Source organism: Ammospiza nelsoni, chromosome 8, assembly GCF_027579445.1.
Source record: "Ammospiza nelsoni isolate bAmmNel1 chromosome 8, bAmmNel1.pri, whole genome shotgun sequence".
NCBI classification, from domain to species: Eukaryota; Metazoa; Chordata; class Aves; order Passeriformes; family Passerellidae; genus Ammospiza; species Ammospiza nelsoni.
Genome location: NC_080640.1, coordinates 6,918,687 through 6,938,889, shown reverse-complemented (window position 1 = coordinate 6,938,889; position 20,203 = coordinate 6,918,687). Strand labels below are relative to the sequence as shown.

The 20,203-nt window shown below is 40.2% G+C and overlaps 1 protein-coding gene across 2 annotated transcripts in view; it reads right to left on the bottom strand.

Annotated features, from left to right (window-relative positions):
- The window catches only part of SHTN1 (shootin 1), a 55,427-nt gene that overhangs the window by 20,420 nt on the left and 14,804 nt on the right, over positions 1 to 20,203 (bottom strand). For both annotated transcript variants that reach the window (XM_059477128.1, XM_059477129.1), the window contains exons 4-9: positions 17,454 to 17,548; positions 15,118 to 15,286; positions 12,504 to 12,601; positions 11,489 to 11,570; positions 9,664 to 9,758; positions 843 to 989 (exon numbers count right to left, since the gene is read on the bottom strand). In XM_059477128.1, the coding sequence (XP_059333111.1) occupies positions 843 to 989; positions 9,664 to 9,758; positions 11,489 to 11,570; positions 12,504 to 12,601; positions 15,118 to 15,286; positions 17,454 to 17,548 (686 nt within the window). The remainder of the gene's footprint in view (positions 1 to 842; positions 990 to 9,663; positions 9,759 to 11,488; positions 11,571 to 12,503; positions 12,602 to 15,117; positions 15,287 to 17,453; positions 17,549 to 20,203) is intronic.

Sequence of the window (20,203 nt, the reverse complement as noted above, 5' to 3'; positions counted from 1 at the left end):
ATCAGAGGCAGCATTCAGATGCAGAGCAGCAGTAACTTCACAGCTCCCCAAATATGTACATTTTGTTCTAGACTTCAAAGTAGCCGAAGATGCAGAGGTTTTCTATAAACTGGAAATGATTCTTCCAAAATATTCATTCAGAGCATTTGAGAATGCAGTCTTAGTATTGCTGCATTAATGAAAGAACATCTTTACCTATCCCTAGTACTACTCTACTAACAGAGTTTTAGGAAAAGGCCTCAGGGCTAAAGCAAAGCTCATTTTCAGGCTTTCCTGGGAAGCAATGGTGATTTCTCCCAGTTAAGAGATTGATCTAGTCTAGTTTCAGAGAATAAATTTGTTTATATCCTATCAGTTTATATCTTCTCACAGCACTTTGCAGATTCATCTTACACGTCCCTGCTCCAGTGTGTCTGTCTGGCTTTCCCCCATCCATTTTTTCAGCAGGAACCAAACCACTGCCCACCTCTCACCTCCTGTTCTTTCCTTATACCCCCAAGGCACCCTTTGTATTACTCAATGTCCAAAATATGCTCTTGCCATCTCTTCACTTAATGGAGCCTGACTCACTGCTTGTAACTGCACTTCACTGGCACCCAGAATAAAATACATGCCTAAACCAGAGCCTCTTCAGGCTCAGGAGCCTCTGAGTTCTGTACTCATATCTGATCAGTGACTCAGAAGGGAATCACAACTTTCTCTGAAATTTAAGTTTTTAAACTCGAAGCTCTTACAGGGGATGTGATTTCAAGTAATTCTGAATGTAATTAAGACACAGCACTCCTTAAATTCAGGAGGTTTTCAAAGACTTCCAGAAGAGATGAAAAGAAGTTCTGCTTTACCTTTTGCTGGTGTTGAAGCCTCTCTTCTTCTAATGTGTGGGTTAGCTTAGCATTGTCATCCAAAGCCTTCAAAAGCTGTTGATCAGGAGCAAAATTTTGCAGAAGCAACTGACTCTGCCTTTTCATCTTGTTTTGTTCAATAAACATCTGCCAAAACAAGCCCACACCCAAGAAAAACAACAGTCAGGCAAGCACAGTCTGATGCTAAAATGGCAACTGGAAAGAAAATGAGATACTAACATTGTGTTAATGTGGAAGAAATAACGAGTAAGAAGCTGAAAAGGAAGGGGAGAGGAAGTTTGAGAGCAAAATTCACAAGGGCTAAGCTCACACTGAAAGGAACCAGGTGTTTGCTCAGAACCACCCACTGCTACACCTCAATTACCCACATGTTGGCAGCATTCAGAATTTAAACACATCTCTCAATTCTGTTTCCTGGAAATGGGAACAATCTGAGCCCCATGCTGGGAGCTCTGGAAGGACTAAAAGAACTCTAGGTGGAAGATAAAATGTCTATGAATTCACAAGCTATCTCCTCAAACACATCTGCAAGCCTTGGCATAAAGCCACTGACTTGAGGGTGAGCTGGGTATGTGAATGATGGAAAATCATTTCTTCAGGAAACGAATTTCAGTCCATGGCTGTGTAATCAGTGTAGGCACTTGCCCTGGGAAAAGGCTTTTTAGGACCATTTCAGCCTTTTAGTTCTGATCCTTGTGTTCCTTCCCCTTCCCAAGTTATATTTTTGATCTTGCAAATGAATACATTGTGGGGGGCAGGCAAAAATCAAAAGGTCTGGAGACCTGACATTGATAAAAAAATCCCACACATCTCTAGGCTTCACTTAAGAGGTGCAGAAGCTGTCAGCATATGCAGTTACCCTGACAGATCTGTTCCTACCAGACTGTTCAGGAACTAGGAAAAAAAAAAGATTGCTTCCCAACAACAAAAAATTCCTAGTGAATTTGTTCTGCACCTTGACATCTCTTTCAGGTGGATGTTTGCCCCCAGGCAACGAGGGCTTCCACTCGACAAGCTCAGCTGTGCCTGTTCTTGGAGCAGAAACGGGGACTGGGTCATGCTGAGGTTTCAGGTGAGTGTGCACAGGTCAGCAGAGCCACTTCTGGCAGCAGCACAGAGAATAGCCTGAGAATGCAGGTACTCCCTCAGACTGCAAAAACACTGTTGTAGAGCTCAGCAAAAGCAAGGACATATTTTAAGAATGAAGTATTAGAAATATAAAAGTGCTGTGACATCTTTTCAGATTCCCATTCTGTTTATTCACAAACCAGAATTACAGAAACAACACATGGTTTCTTCCCCTCTGGTGCCACTGCAGTGCTCTGTGATTTATTTATTTAATACAATTAGATATTAAGTATGAGCTGATGCTTGTGGCAAGCATTCTTTGCACAGACACTTCAGCTGAGCCTTCCCAGCAAGCAGCTCTGTGCAGACAGACTGAGAAAATCACTGAACTTTTCCCTGCCCTGGCAGCCTGTGTGACCCTGCATGCCAGGAGGAGTCAACTGATGCAGCCCTAACACCAAAAACCTGCAGTGAACACTCCACTGGGCAAAGCTGTGCCAGGGGGGCAGGCAGCAAAGCACGGGAAGCATTTGATGGAGAGGAAATGATGAACGTGGGCGCTGGTGCTGCAATTTGTTATACAGCAAACAGGACCAAACTGCTGACAGTGCAAAGTCAAATGTGCACTGGACATCAGCTCTCTGTCCCCACCAGTCAAACCAATTCACGCTTATGTTATCCTTTACTAGTAGGGCTGGGGCAAAAACAATTCAAGGGCAAGAGAATTTCAGAATCAAAGCTACCCACAACAATCCATAAAGGTTTGCCTTTGTACTGCAACTGATTTAACACTTAGGAGTATTCTTAAAAGAAACAGCATCTTTGAACCTTATACTTGAGAAAGGCCTCTAAATCACTGCAAAACAACTCAATACTGTCTCTGAGTTTTCTGTGTTCCTGTCAAGTCACTCACAGAAGTTATCTACCCCTGACAGAAAACAACCTCTCTCCAGAAGCCAACTTCAGCAAACATCAGTTTACACACTTTCAAAGCAAAGCAAACCTGGATTTTTAATTTTTTTTTTAATATGAAAAATACTTCAAGGCGATCAATTCCAGATTTTTATTCACCAAGTTTCTGCCACTAAATCCAACCAGAGTTGTTCCAGCCTGAGGGAGCAGAAAGCTGCCAAAACAAGAAGAAATCAAGTAGAGCAACTTGATTTCTTCAACGTGAGCAGATACTTCACCAAGTGTAGAAAATTCATATTCACTTTGTTTCATGTTCTTCTGCAACAGAATGATAAAAATCCTTTTGAAGACCTGGATGAAAACTTTTTCATTCAGAAGCTTTCACATCAAGTCCTGCATTTTCAATTAGCTTTATAAACTGCTTTAGTGATATTGCAAATATTTTCCTGCTCACAAATATGAAAGCATCTTCAACATCACAGAAGAATAATTTTGATTATAAGGTAATGCTGCAATCAGACACATGGGAACCAAATTCTCACGGGGAGTCCCATCCATCTCAGAAGTTACTTACATAATTTCAACAACGAGTGCCAGCATATTCTAAGTGGAAGGGACAAAACCAGACAGGACAGTTGTGTCAAGCAAACTAGTGGTACCGATTCCAAGTTTTTGGGAGGCTGCACTGTTTGACATAGGACAAAAAAGACCCTTGCAAATTAATTTTAACTTAAAATTTAAAAAAATCAATTCTTGCTTTAGCAGGGTAGAAACCTGCTGTCTGCACAACCCTGAATATTAATTAAAGTGACTGCTGAAAGGGCAAAACAACTACTAACAAGATTATTTGGACTAGGTGGAATTTAACCAATTGATGGATTAGTTCCGACTTTGCCACCTGCTAGACAATTATCTGCAGAGCATCCCAATCAATGCTGGAAACACAAGTCAATGGTGCAGGAATCTGCTGAAAACCACATCTGCAGCTGAAGGCAGACCACAAAGAAAAACAATTTGGTTACACCTATCAGTCTCATTTTTAAAATCACCCATTGTTGTGCAAACCAGCTATGCATCTTCCTCTCCCTGAGTTTACAAAGAGAAGCTGCAAAGTACAGGACATCTGGGAGCTGGCCACTTTCTATCAGCAGAGTTTTCACAAGAGCTGGGGAGGTGGAAAGAAGGGGGTGAAAATAATGGAAGGTTTTCCCTCAGCTTCAGTGAGGCCACAGCTCATGCTCAGCCCCTTACCCGACAGAGCGTTCACTGCAGCTGGTTTTTGTTTTTACAGCAGGGCTGAAAAAGGAATTCTTCCTCATTAAAAATGTTAGAAGGCAACTCTGTTAGTGTCAAATCCCTGGGAACACCAAGCCTTGTTCAAGCAAGGTTCAGGATAAAACTGGATACTTTCCAGCCAACCCTTCTCCCAGGGGCAAAACAATGACAAAGGGAATTCTTTAATATCCATGTGAGGCTGCACTTCCATCTATGCATCCTTTGGGTATTTGAGCAATAATCTTTTTGTCTTAGTTACAGTTTAAGGGAGAAAAATGTCCTAATACAGCAGGTGTTGTTCTAATAAGGTAATCAATGGTTGCATAAACTAAAATAAAAATTAGTGGCATGATGTCCATTATAAATAGAGTAAAAAAAGGTAAGTAGTAAGGCAGAGTCAAACTTGGGAGAGTCAAACAGAAGAGAAGATCACTCAGCTGAGCAGCTGGTCATTTCTTCAATCCTTAGCAGCACTGCTCCATCCCCTCCACAACCCAGTGAGTCACAGAGGGGTAACCCATCCACATCTGTCACAGTTTACAGGAGCTGATGCCTTTTGCATTATGTGTACCCCAAAGCCCCACAGCTTGTGTTCACACCTCAGCTAAGTCCCAAGAGAGGTAGGTTCTAGGTATTTGTATCTCCCCAAAGAAGAGGCTGTTTGAAGGATTTTATCTGATGGGGAGGACAGAGTGATCATGTCTAATTATGGCTTGACAGGGCACTAAGTGGCACTAAAATTAGGATTAAAATATAACTCTAGGTATGGTTTTTAGTTCAATGGCTAATCAGGAAAAAAACCAAAAAAACTCCTTTACAGGAGTCAAAGTCTGATCTAGCTGTATTAAGTGAGCAGTGTGACCATGAGACAGCCAAGAGTCACTCATAGATGATTCATAATATTTCTGACCAATAAAGATAAAATCCAGTTGATTTTAGTTACCTGGCTAATTGCCAGACAGCTTCTGAAGGGACTGTTTAAAGAGCTACAAGCGGCAGCAATAGTAAGTTTTGTGGCTTAAAAGAAGAGATCTAATTCATTCAGAATGGGAGAATTGGAGTAGATGAGTTAAGCCTATTTTCTGTCCATCATTTGCTTCTCAGCACAGAGGTGCTTGGAGCATGTACTTTGGAGTGTGAGCAGACCGTACTCCCATCAACAATGTGACTTCCTTAAAAACAGAGCATTATTTATAAACTTATAATAAACATTATTTATTTTCCCAGCCTTCTCTGTACAAAAGGGTTTCTCAAACTACAGCACTCATTCTTCACTTATCAGGCATAACTGCACAAAACACAGAGGAAATATAATCTCAATTGTTATTTATTTCTTAATTTCCTGCAGTTTTCTTTTTGTTATGGTAGAAGCATAGTGATACACTCAATAATGCTCACAGCCTTACAGCATTTAGACACCATCTAACAGATTCACAACTAGATCATACACCACATGAAAAAGGAGGAAACATCTTCACTTTTTTTCCCCCCACAGACTAATTGCCTGAACAAAAAGAGATGGGGGAAAAGAGACCAAAGATTTTCCTGGAGCATACATCTGTTACCATTCCCCAAGCCTCTTCCTGGGAAAAAGCTTGATGAAACAAATTAGCATTACATCATGCTTCAAAAGTGGTAACATCCAAGCTCAGGAGAATTCATGTACTAACTACTTATGTCTCTTTAATTATTAAATCCAGTTCAGTCAGCTGGACTGTAAATTAATTATCCTCAGATACCAGCTGCAGTTGAACTATATCTGGGTAAAGCACAGAGAGTGGCACTGGCAAGCACAGAGTTGCTTCTCCAGTGCTGTTTTTGCAGTATCCACTCACAGATGCAATATGTTAATGCAAAAGTCCTCACAAATTAACCCAAAATGTCACAAATGCATCTCAGGAAGAGGTCTTTGGGAGCTCATGTCATCAAGATAACCAAACCCATTGCATTCACCCTTCTGAGTAGTGCAGACACCTGCTAAGAGTGACAATGATTTTCCCCAAGTTGACAGCCACCTTTGATCTTTCAATATGGGAAGATTCAGTCCCAGAGTAAGTAAAGTCAGCTGTGCACTGGCCCAGGTATGGGATGCAGGTATTTTTAGGAAAACAAGTTAAATACACACATTTTGTTGTGCAGTAGTTACTTAAAAGCACAAACAGCTGCAGGATGGTGAAGGCATTGAGGAAGGAAAGTCAATGAAAAAATGAATGATGCACATTAGAGATTCACTGAATTGTTTTAATTCATCTGGATCATATTTCCTCTGAATGCAGCCTTTCAACTTTTTAACTGCAAACTGTTTTACAGGTTACCATAAACACTTGGGAAACCTTTCTTTTCTTTTTCCAGTTGTGTATTTTGAGCAAAAACCCTGTGTGAGCCTCAGAAGTGAAAGGAACCCCAACAAACTGCTCAGCAGTTTCACACTTCATTTCTATTTGTCCAAAACACAGAGGGCAGGGAAAAATCAGCTCAATGTCATCTCTGAGAGCACACTGCTCCTTCTCCATGAGGTTTCCAGAGCACTTCAGGTGCAGGGATTATCTCTCCACCAGCATACACTAATAATAAACTGTTCACTTCTGCTGGTTTTGGCTGGAAGAGTTAATTTTTGTCACAGTAGCTGGCATGAGGCTGTGTTTTGGATTTGATAACAGAAAGATATTTTCATTATTGCATGGAGTCAAGGCCTTTTCTGCTCCTCACCCCACAGTGAGTGAGCTGGGGGGGCACAGGGATGGGACACAGCCAGGACAGCTGAGCCCAAATGCCCACAGGGACGGGTGCCACGTGGCACCACGCTCTGCATCTGAAGCTGGGGGAAGAAGAAGGAAGAGGGGGACACTCAGAGTGATGGTGTCTGCCTTCCCCTGTGGCTGTTGTACCTAAGGGAGCCTGGCTTTCCTGGAGAAGGCTGAGCACCTGTCTGCCCATAGGAAGCAGTGCATGAATTTCTTGTTTTGCTTTGCTTTTGGGTGCAGCAGCTTTAGCTTTACTTAGGACACTGTCTTTATCACAACCCATGAGTTATCTCATTTTTAACTTCCAATTTGCTCCCCCATCCTGCTGGGGGAAGGTGAGCAAGCAGCTGTGTGGGGCTGAGTGGCCAAACTGGTCTTCAACCCCAACATCACTTTATAAAATATTGTTGCAGGGCAGGATGTATGTTTAATAAACAACTTATGCAAGATTATTTTGTTAAACTCATGAGATTTTGGCATGTCTAAGAGTTTCAATTTTCTTCTCACACCGTGTTCCTCTGCTTTTGGCCTGCTTTGGCTGCATGTACTGTATTTTGCTCATCTTTGTGGGAGAGTGCTTTTCAGGGCTACCTCTATATTATTGCAATGGCCTTCAAGATACTCTCTGCCTTCCTTTGTTTTCTTATAATCTGCTTCACAAACAGCTGAGAGATCTTCAAGTGTCTCTTAAAACCTGACACTAGAATTCTGGTTAAGCTTGCCAAGATTCCTGTGTTAACAACCCTGTTTTATTCAGGTAGGTACAGATTTTTCCATGCCTCCGCCCCTTACACACTCTATTTATTTAGTTCTTTTATGCAGATTCCAGTACCTTTCACAATGGATTGTGACTCACTTCAAAACCTCTCTCCTTTTCCTTCCCCCTCTCCACACCACGGCTGACAATATTTACTCAGTTTCTTTAGAACCTCTAAAGAGCATGAATTCTAATGTTTGAAGTTGGATCACTTTTGATTAATTAAATATATATTATGGTGGTGCCAGCAGCATGACTATAATTAAAGCTGTATTGGGCTTTTTTTTTTATAATTTTAATCAAAAGCTCTGATTTTCAAGTGTTGCCTCACTCCTATATGTGCCTGCTCCCTCCATGTCTCTGCTCTCCCCCATCTGTGCTGGCTTCTGCACACAGCTCACCTGCCCTTCCCCGTCACACCTGCACTCCCCAGTGGTCCTGTTCTGGGAACAGAATCCTCCTCACCTGCCACAAGGGCAGGAGGCCAAGGGCACCCCTTTGAAAAGCAGCCACAATGCAAAGAGAGAAGATGAAGCCATGCCATGGAGAGAGGGAAAGGGCTGAGTCTGAGTGCATGGACTGACCACACCATAAAGGCAAACCTAAGGTGCTTCAGCCCCTTGGACAGACAACGTGCCCACCACCACACAGGCACCTCCATGGGATGTAGTTCTGAATTTCACTGAGCTAAAATACATATTTGGCTGTTTGAGACATACAAAAATACAAAACACTAAGATGTGCTATTTTTCAGCTGCAGTGACAGCCACATTACTTGGAGCCTTTTCCACTTCTCTAAGTGCTCCATACAAATCAAGAACAAAGCACTGCACATGCAGTGTTGTCCTTTACTCAAAGCTCTTCCTTCTGTTGACACTGCACAGCTTAACACAACCAACTACAGTGGCTTTTGCAAAATCCAAGCAAAATCCTGCAGAAATTTTGAGGTTTAAAAGAAACATTTTACAGAGACAGAGAAAACAGGCTAATGCCAGCAGGCAGAAAATCCCTGAACATCCTTACCATAATCCAAACATAGCTCCTGTAAGCACATCCTAGAAAACTTAGCTCTCCAAACACAGCTGTGACCTTGCAGCATGATCCCTGTGAGAGGAGGCTGACACAGCCTCACTCGAGCAGAAAGCTGTGCTGCTGTGGATGCAGTTGTGGCCAGAGCCTCTCTGATGCCTCAGGTCACTCAAGGGACACCATCAGTGGGAAACTAGGCCAATGACAACAGGTTTTTAAAGCCATTTTAAATATTGGTTCCCCAAACGTGAATCAGCAATGCCTTTGTTGTCATGTGGTCATGTATTTTAAGAACTGTTCTAAAAAATCTTTCTGAGCAGCACAATACCACAGGAAGACAAGCAGGTACAGAAAGGGAAGAATAATACAGGCCTAAAGTTCACTGTTATAGTAATCCCATTTTGGATAAGAGACCTTTATGGAATTTAAACCTTCAAGTGAACAGCTTCTCTGACAGTCTGCACCAACAGGGCCCCATAGTCTGGAAGTGGCAAAAACTAAATAATGACAAAACCCAAGAAATAGCTGTTTAAAAATAATCAGCATTTTTCTGGCATTGTACCTAAGTTGCCTGTCAACTCATCAGTCAATTACAGAAAGTACTTTCAACATAATCTTTCAAAATGTGTCCCTCAATTGATACTGTAGTTTTGCAATGTCATTTTTAGGAGTCCACGTATTTTTCAAGAAAAAAAACAGCCCTTTAAATTATATCACTAGAAAGATAGCTAATCCCTCCCAGCTCCAACCACTACATATTCCACACTGGGATGTTGTAGCAAACTAAGCCCATGATAAATTTAAAACCCTGCCTTGAAAAGGGACATAGGTAAGACTGCATGAATAATTCCAAAGTGCTTTATAAATGCTTGTTGAAACAGTAAACTCGTTTGATGGATAAAATACAGATGTTACCTAAGAAGAATGGATGAGAGCTGGGAATTGAAATCAAGTCATCCAAGCTGGCAAGGTTTTGCCCACTTGCAATGTCTTTGATTTTCCCTTGACTACTCACCTCCTGTGCAAATGACTCTGCCTTCTTCCGCAGGTTCTTTTCCAGCTCAAAGTTTTCATGAAGCTCTTCATATTCCTCTACTGCCAGCACAGACACTGTTTATATGAATTAAACAAGATCAGAAGGAAAAGTGGAACAGATCAAAAGAAGTACTGTTTGATTTTCACAGATAAGCTGCTATTCCCTAGCACCATGGAGCCCTGACTGACAGCATGACCTAGTTTTACATTTTCATATACAATCTTCTTTGCAGTATTTGTCCTAAACCTCACCACATATATGCACAATTACTAATCTTCTGAACAGAGAAATAGTCCTCCTTTTCAGACTCAAAATCTCCAGTAACAGGCATCAAGTACCACAGACCAGATTTTGCCTCTCTTTGCCTCAAAAGAGCTTTACTGAATCTATCAAAGATTATGTTATTCTTGAGAAATCCATATTTGTTTACCTGGTTTGGAGATGAGCGTAACAGTTTTCAAAGTGGTAATTTAGTTAATTTAATTTAATTAAAAGTAAGTGGTCATTTAGACAGTGGGATACACATCCCAGCATACCTGACTCTCAGAGCAATTCTAACTTTAAAAAGCAAATAAACAAAAACCAACCGCATACACAAAAAATACCCAACAAACAACCCACATATTTAGAAAGATTTAAAAATCAATTCATAAACTCTGACTGAAATGCACTGAGTGCACAGCTCCAACACAGTGCCACATAAACAGAGGGTACAGGAGGTATTGAATACTTTGGTAGCACATTTTATGCACACACAAAAAAAAAATCTTCCTTTAATTTAACTCTTCCCTCCAGGAAAACAGGCAAATGTGAAACTAGGGGTTGTTCTTTCCATAATGCTTAGAAAAAATTTCAGAAAATTTTTCATCTGTCATATTATCCCATCAAAATCTTCAAGCTAATCTGTTTAGTCAGCTGTTCTGAAGTTTGGTGTTTTGAGAGCCTTCAAGTACTGCCTGTCATAGGTTAAGAAATGCAGACACATGGAAGGGGTAAGAGATGGACACCTGGAGAAAGCTTACAGGATATGCTCTAGTAGATTTCAGCCACTTCAGGAAAATGGAAAACACCCAATGATGCTTTTTACCAAACAATTTTTAATTTTTTAAGGCTTAGTAAGCAGCAGAAGGAAAAGGCAGAGTAATCTAAAACCTAAAAACTTTTCCCTCTCCTCTAAATTCTTTGGAATCAACCATTACTCATATAGAAGCATGCACCCTCATTAAGCAAAACCTTTCCTTTTTTAAGCTATATCTCTTTTTGGTCTTTCCCTGCCCTGGTTTTACCTCTCTTTCCAGTAAAAGAAACTTCATTATTTTCTTCCATAACTTGGAAATCTTAATTCTCACATTCTAGCCCTCCTGCCTTTTTCTCATCATCCTCTGAACATAAAACAAGTTACTCCCAAGACATCAGACATTCAAAATGAGAAGCTGTATCCCAATGAAAAGGAAGACTGGTGTAATAATTTAGGAAAGCAGGAGATTAAGGTTCAAACCCCATGTCTGTGAAGGACTGTGCCCCTGCCCTGGTTTCCCACTTGTGGCACACGGGAAAAGATTTCCCTGTTCTCACATAACACCTGCTGCTCACTTTGTCACATTTTCCTGGAGTACAGAGAGTCTGGAACAGTCCAGGAGTTGGTGTAATGCCTGCAGCAATCAGGCCAGGTGTCAGATCTGAACCACAGTCACTGTGCTGTAACCTACTCTGTACTGCAGCAGAAAAGCTCTGCACTTCTGCAAAGGATGAAGCAAACTCTTGGAGATGCAGATCTCTTAGAGAACCTGCTGAGACTACACACCTCTGTTACATTTCTCCAACAGTTTTTGTTGCTTATTAACTTCGGTCGTCAAAACAGCCTTTTCTTCTTTCAACTTATTTACCTAGAAAAGTATAAAGAACACATCAAAACCAAGAGCATTTCAGTTAATGGCACCAGGCATACAGCACATACAGAATTCAAGCAGTATTTTGCTGTCAGTAGCTCTGTTTCCTAGGTTTGGCTGGATGCTGGGGTTTCCAGTGGGATGGAAAGCATTTTTACTCCACCTTACAGATGTTGTAACAGATGTCACAAAAGGGTTATGAACTAATCCTCCCATGGCATGTTTCAGTCACAGCTGCAAATACATGATCTTTGGAACCTTTCAGGATCAGGTGCCACAGCACCTGGCTGGAAAGTTACTTGACTCTTTGCATTTTAACACAGTCAGAGCCCTGTTTTGGTTGTTTTTTTCCTGGGCTCTGTCTATTGTCCAAGTGCTGTCAGTCTTCTGAATGCAAGTGCTGCATGGACAGGAAGAACCACGAAGTCCTGATTTGCATCAGTACATGGCTTATCCAGTTTTCAAGCAGGAATGAAACTCTGCTGGCTTAAAAAGCCAATTTGCTGGTCTAATTATGATGACACAGCACTGCCAATGGCTGAACTTAAGGATATACTCAAAGAAGCAGCACCAGTGATTAAACTATGTGTACTTCAAAAGTATTTCTGACACATCTATGGGTTTAAGGAAATCCAGAAAACCCTGCAGGCTGTGATGGGTGAGGGGCTGTCAGGAAGGGGACCTGACAGTTGTAATATGGGCTTAGATCAAACAGGTAAGGAGAAGTCATGTGCCAGCTACAGTGGCACTGGACTGTGATGCAGAGGATCCCTTCCAGGGACATGCCCTACGTGATCCATCACTGGCAGGACTTGAGATTAGACAGTATTCAATTAACTTCACAACTGTTTTCAGCAAAATAAGCTAAAAGTTACAGAAAGGACAGACTCCAGGCTAACATGGTCTCGCCTTCCATGGTACAATACATACTTCTTCAATTACTTCTGCAAGTTTGCACCTCAGGTTTTCCAGTTCAATGGCCAAGGTCTTCTTTTCCTCATGAACAGATATGATTTGATCTCGCAGCTCTAGGGTTTGAGGAAGGAAATGAAGAATATATTTCATTGGAAAAACAACAACAAAGGAAATGTCACAGCAATGCAAGTACAGTTGAGTATGAAACACCTGAACTACGTATCAAGCATCAGTTGTAACCAAGGAACATCCTCAATAATTTATGAGCTTTGCATAAGTGTCAAGTAACAGATCTATAACTGGGTCACAGTTTCAGATTTACTCTGTTGAAGTAAGCTCCTTGTTCAGGCCTGCTGTCTTTATTTGCATTTTGAATGATTCATTTCCTGCTACAACATGGCCAATCCTGCCACCACAGAGGGTCCTAAGTCCTGTTCTTGAGACTGTCACATCACAGACACTCTGGTATGGAGGCAGCAGAAAGCAATTTTTAAGAAGCATCCTTTAAAACAAATTAATACACTTCAATTCTTTTTGGATCGTGAGCTCTTGTCACAAGGGAAATAAACAAAACAACAGGCAGTTAATACTTGGGAGGTTTTCACAGAAGAAATTGTCCTGAACAGCTGCCAATTTATAGCCTTTGTAACATTATGTGAACAGAGTCAGAATATAACCTTTACTGATGGAAGAGCTAATGCTTGTAATTTTCCCCTCAGAATTTTTGTTCCTTAATTATTAAAATATGAAATAAATTAAATTCACAATGGAATAAAACACTTGATTATAATCACTTCTTAACAGGAGATCAGTTTGCATACATAATATATCAAGGTTTAGGTTAACATAAAATCACCACAAAAATCAAAATTTATTGATATATATTAGCTTTCAGTAAGTGCTCTCATTCCCCACCTGCTTCCAGTATTTCACAGCACTGCTGTTCATTGAACACCAGCCATGAGTTGAGAAAATTGGGGCTAATCAATTGCACATGATGATGGTGACATGCTGGATGTCATTCTGGTAGGTCTCACATCTTGAAAATGTCCATTCTACACCAGCATCCCCCTCCCAGTTCTGAGGCCTCAGATTTATTTTCCTCTAAATTAAAAGCCTACACTTTTTAAAGTAAATAAAAAGACCTGTTTTCCCAGAACATTTTTGATACAGCTTGTCCATTTTATGGATTTGTGTTCTCCAGAGAAATTAATGGGGGAAAAAGTCTCAGTGAAATTTATGAGACTTGGATTAATTCTGATTTTACAATGCATGTATCAACCTCACTATGCAGAGAAGAAATCATATCTACAGACCACAGAGAGCCTCAGGTTTTACTACCTTATTTGTGTATCCTTACAGAAAAGTGGTGGGGGAGAAGGACTTACTCCAAGGAACAGCCAATACTTTCTGGAATGGTGAGAAGGCTAAAGGACTTAGAAGATTCCCAAAATACCACTTTCCATGCTTTAATGAATGGTTCATCAAGACAGAAAGCAGATACATCAAAACCTTTCTTCAATATTTCTCTAATTTGACCCTACTACACTCCTCCCATCTGATCTGTAGCCAGTGTTTATTCTCTAAATGTATTCCTGACACCCTTCTCCACTACAAAAGTCTCATTTCCCATTCAGATGGGTTGCATCACACCATTTGTTGCCTTTCCCTACATCTAGAGGATGGAAAACTGATTACAGAAGGGTACTATGACACCCTATTTCTTCAGTGGGACTGTTTCACAAGCATTTTTACAACACACACACCATTTTTCTTCAGTGATACTTTGTACCACTCCTTACAGCTGCTGCATGCAAAAAGACAACAGTTAATAAGGTCAAACTGAAAGTTCAAAAAAGTTGTACTTAAACATCATGTGCTGCTCCAAGTTACAACAAAAAAAAAAACCTGAAAGCCTTTTTTTAAAGAAGTTAAACACTTAATCTTGTCACAAAATCCAGAATGCTGGCATTCCCCTTTTTTGGATACTACGACACAACAATATAGAAAACCATGATGACTTCATCACAGGGATGAGAAATAAGGCTGATTTTGGACAATGGAAATATTAACTGCCTTTCAAAAAAGAACCAAAAATTTCTGCAAAAAACCCCCCACAGATCTGTCTTATCAATATCTTTCCATGTTTTCCAGCTGTGCTGTTTTACTCAGTACAACAGTCCCTCTTTAGGCTGCTTGTTTGGTAATAGCTCTGGAACATGAGTGAAGTTTGTGCATACAAAGGTACATAATGGAAAGAGAGTTCTGTCTGACAAGCTCTGAAATTGTGACATTGCAGCTGAAGGTGACCTTGTCCTTCTACGTAACTTTCATTTTTTTAAGAGTTTTAGGAAATGTTTCTTTTACTGATTCAGTAGCATTGAACTCTCTTAGCTGGGTAGTCTCATTTTCCTATTGCATTTAACCTCCTCTGCAGGCTGTGCATCCCCCACCATTTATGTTACACTCTACCAACCCTCAGTTCTCAGCCATTCCAGGAAATCCTTTGATTCTGACCACTCCCAGAAGCATGACTTGGAACAAGACCAGTCTCTGGTCCACACCAACACTGCTGTTCTTGAGACAACTTCTGCCCTGCAGGTGGTGCAGGATCAGCAGCAAGGCTCACCTTTTATTTGCTGCTGACAGTGCACAGAATTGCATGATCCAGAGGTAGCTTCTGTATCCGTGGATGATTCATCCTCATCAATGTTAATCTCTTCAGTGATAATTTCTGGGCCCAGTTTGGCCATACAAAGCATACTAATTCTTTTCAAGGTTTTATTTTCCTTGTTCAGCTGAAAGGTGAGAAGTACAAACAGTAAGGACCTAGTTAGTCTGTCTTTAAGCTGCCGGACAAGAAAAAAAAATTCAACTGTCTTTTGTCCTTTATCATTAAAAGATCTATCAAAGAAGTCAAAAGTAACATTAGATTAAGTTCCACTGAACATGAGAATGGTCTGAAGACGGGGTGGTTATCCACTTTTTCCTCTGAGAGGTTTCAATTCAACATGATGGTTTATCCATGCCTTTTTTTCCTTTCTAGTACTTCTGTTTAATAAATACTGTGTAGGTTTAAATCAATCAAATCAACTATCAAGCTGACTTAATGCTACACAGGCTTTGTGACAGCTGCTCACCTTTAAACATGTACCAGGAGTCCCAACTGAATGACCTCAACAAGAGTTTGTGCCCCTGAAAGCTCATCTGGTTTTTCAAGTTGGATCAATTGGTTAAATAAAAATCCTTGCTTCTCCTATATATAAACTACAAATTATATAATAAAATAGAAACTATAATAATAAATAATATAACAAACTATATTATCTATTATATAATTATATATATTATAGATATTCTCTATATATATATATAATATCTATAATATATATATTCTACAAATACTACTACTACTACTATATTCCTAGTCACAAAAGAATTATCTCAAAATTCTTTGGAGTTATTACTGTAGAGTCAACATACATAAGATGAGAGCCATCTCATGAACCAATTCTTTATGGGTCAGACCACAAGTCAGAAACCACTTAAGGCTGGATGCCTGAACACATGGCTGGCTGCTGGATGGTACAGAAGAGATTCTACAAGGCATCTTTGTCTTAATCAACAAAAACTGAACAGGAATCACTGCAAATATTTAATTCTCTTTCACTGTCCTGCATCCAGACACCCCAGGGGTGTTCAGGTAAATGTCAGGGTGACTGCCCACCCATCAGCCAAGCATTCCCTGTGCTCAGGTTTAAGAATGAAACTCAATTTTCTACTATTGATACACCATGTGCCAAAGTCAACACAGACTTCAGAACTCCAGTATGCATCTTCAAAGAAAATATACACTATACTGTTCATCTGACCCCAAATTTTCACCTAAACAATCATCTCTGATCCCCCTTATCCTCAGCCCTTCAGTTATGGGAGATTTATTCAAGAATTTATCTCCTTCCTAAGGAATGAAAGTGAGACAGTGGGGAGAGAGGTGTGAGGAGCCCTACATGGTACAGCCAGCTCACAAACAGCCCCATGGAGCAGAGGGAGTCTTTGAACTGCCCTTGTCTCTGCATTACAGGCAAAATGCAGAGAAGAAGACAAGTTGCATAAATGTGTTCATTTTCTTACTTATATGCTGATTGTCTATCTTATGAATTCTAATATAGTGTCATTATGCAAACAATTAAGTAAATACCTCCAGAAAGTACATTGCTAATGCATCTAAATTAAAGTGATTTCTTGCTGCTGTGATTTTTACCATAACTAAGGATGTACTTTGGGCAGGGAATGGGGAGGGAGGGAGGGAAAAAAAAAAGGGAAAAAAAAAGGCAGTCAGCATTGCTAATGAAATTTGGTTCAAAATTGCTGTAATCCATTTTCTGATGAAGTGGCTCAGATGCATTTTACACAACCAAAAATATATAAGAGAGATAAAAACATTCTTTAATAATAATGCACTTCTGATGAGATGGAATATAGAAAATTACACACTTGCTAAATTCATCAGACTAGACGCAATCAACAGAGCAGTGGAGGTCACCTTTCCCCTGCCCTTGCTTTGCTTTCATAAACAATCACCTGAAATGTAATGCAGTGGTTGACTTTTTCCATTTGATTTAGACACTGAAATGCTCATTATTGTTTTCACACAGAGGAGTTCTAAAACTTATTTTCCATTTAACCTAAATGCATATGAAAGCTAGAGATCAGGATGCTGGTCCATGAAAATAGAAACAACATTAAAATGGTTTTTTTTCCTTTAAAGGCAGGAACAGTATTTTGCATCTCGCATCTGGCTGTTAGTTTTTTTCCACTTCTAAACTATTTCACAGCTCCACAAGGTTATACAGAAATATATAAGGGTCATGCATACATTCTCAAGTTTTAAATAAATAAATAGATAAACAGGTGAATAAATAGATTTAAAAAAAAACCCAGCATCACCATAATTCTTCTCACCTTAGAAGCCAAAGCCTCAGCACTTTCACGGCATGTCTTCTCAATCTCAAGATGGTTCTGAATACAGTTCACTTCCTCAATAACCATGTGAGAAACTAAGGGAAGAGTTCAAAAATTAGTCAGTATTTTCCTGAGATTGACACATGCCTCCCATGATCAGAAATAGAATATCTTCCTTTGTTAACTTTCATTGTGAGCAATTCAAACACAGGGAGGTACATACTTAGATATCTCCATGGATAGGAACAGTTCTGAGCATTGGATATTTGGGTTGTTCCTTTAAGCAGTTCTCTCAAGTCATGTTTGCAGCATTAGAGGGGCAACTGTAGAAATGAGCATAAACTTATGGAAGCAGAGGAGCAGCAGGAGCCTCCTTCACAAAACTCATTCATCATCTTTATTTCACTGACACTTGAGGAATCAGAATGACACCTTTAGGATAACCCCTTAGGAGATGTTTACAAAGTTCCTCTTCACTTTCTGGTCTGTTTCTCATTGCCAGTCTCTGTGCTTGAGCAGGCCCCAAAATGAGCACCACAGTCTCACCTACCTCCACTGTTCACAACACAGATTTCAACACACTCCCAAAATCTTCCCTGAAACCAAGACTGGGCTGTCTGACTGCAGCTGGAATGCATGGCTGCACATTTGATGTCACGGCTGGAGGAGCAAGTGCCACATCTGTCCTCTTCACTTAGAAAATCCCTATTACAATTGTGGGTACACATCACTCTGCCAAAGACAGGCAAAAGAGTGACCAAACAGTTCTGGAACAAATCTTGTTTTATAACATAGGAGACCAATGTGAATCAGAAAGAATTTAAAAGCACAGATACATTTTATCTTGCAATTCTACTCATCTCCCATCGGTACGTATGTACTTCATGAGTGTTCAAAGTCTTAAGGGACAGGTTTTAGGCTGCACAGGGGAGCAAAGCAGAAAACTCAACAATAGTTTTCCATTTCTCAGGCTCATTGATGCAATTCCCCCTTGGCTCCTGGCACCCTCATCCCATCCCAAACAGCAGCCTGGACCCTAATTCTGCACGTCACTGCATGGCACAAATTCCTCCTCAGCCCAATGTCAGGATTTCAATGCACAGAAAACTTGCAAAAATGGACAGGTTACTTGCAGCTGAACAACAGTTTGAAGCAGGAACAAGGCTGGAAAATACAGTGTAAATACAGAAGAATTTTTCTAGTATTTTTCCTCTTTTTCATCAAGATAAGCTTTAAAACCTAAGGATTTTATACCACTGGGTAGAAAACCCTCCTTGCCCTATTCCAAGAGTTTTGACCAAAGACTGAAGAGAGATATTTAAGCCATCTTTGATATACAGAGGTCATCTTAAAAACTACAAAACAGAACTTCATGCTAGGAAAAAGAAGGTCACTAACATATGTTATTTATGCAGCTTTATACTTAACATCTCCTGAAGCTTTCATTATTGAAGTTTTGATGTTGTCAGAGGAAACTAGCAACACATTGGTTTGCTGAGTAGCTGCATGAAAGACCCAAAATCTACAAAAAAGAAAAGGCAGGGCAGTGTACTGGTAAATCTTGGTCTAAAAACTATATTCACATGAAGTCTTCTACCAGGAGTGCAACCAGACCTCTTTCTTTGAATGTCTTTTTATTTTCATTTCTCCTGGAGAAATTATCTTAGTTTTATTTTATTTTCATTTCTCTATGGAGAAATTATTGGCTCCAAATGTGTCCTACCAGGTGCTACGTTTGAGAGACACAATAGATACAATCAGAGAGAGGAAAAGTTTCAGGCAGTACATCTCCCTGTCTCTTCTGGTTTTATACTACTGAGCCCTGAAAGCTTTGAGCAGTGAGATGCTTTGGGCTGGATGAAGGAGCAGTGGAGATACAGAGCTGCTCCCATTTTACAGACAGGAATCCAAGGGCCTCAAGCAAGGCTAAAGTTGGGAAACAAGGATCGGGCTCTCATGGCAGAACTAGGGATTACTCTTGGTTCATTTAAACTTAATTAACCTGCAATTATGATTAACTCAGGGGAAAAAAGTCTTTCCAAATTAAATACAAAAAATATATTATTTCCTAAGTCTGTCCAAAGTTCTTATTATGTTAATATTAATATTCATAAAGAAGCACTAAGTGGCCTGAAACATCTCTAACCTTGACAGTTTTTTTCAGGGGTAATAATAATCCGCAGCAAATGCAGGCCAACCAAAAACCACTTAACTAATTAGTAGTTGCAGTCACCGAGAAAACATGAATCAACACTGTTATTACAAGTGGCACATTTGAGTGGCATCTAATTATGACTTGATGAGCACGATACTTGCATTATCAACATTACTACTGCATCCCATCAGGGACTAAAAGCCGCTGATGGCATTGACTGCGAGAAACTCCCCCTCAATGGTACCGCAGCACCCAACAATCTCCTTGGCAGGGGCACCCTCACTAAATGACATGTTAAGCATAATTACTGGTAGACATTGTAAATAAACAGGATTGGAAGTGAAAATTGTACCAAGTGCATAAGACACAATCTGACACATTGGAAGTGGCAGCCTTAATTGAGAGTTTCTTTGACTGCTCAAGATCATTTCAACTGCATTTCTCAGAGGACAGTGATTATAACTGTGGAGACAGACGGCATAATGGTATCAGCACTGCTGACAGAGCAGTGAATTAAATTGTATCTGCTGTTGTGTGAAAGCCTTGATGAGAGGTACAGATCCTTAGTGGTCTTATCATTATAACACAATGGTCA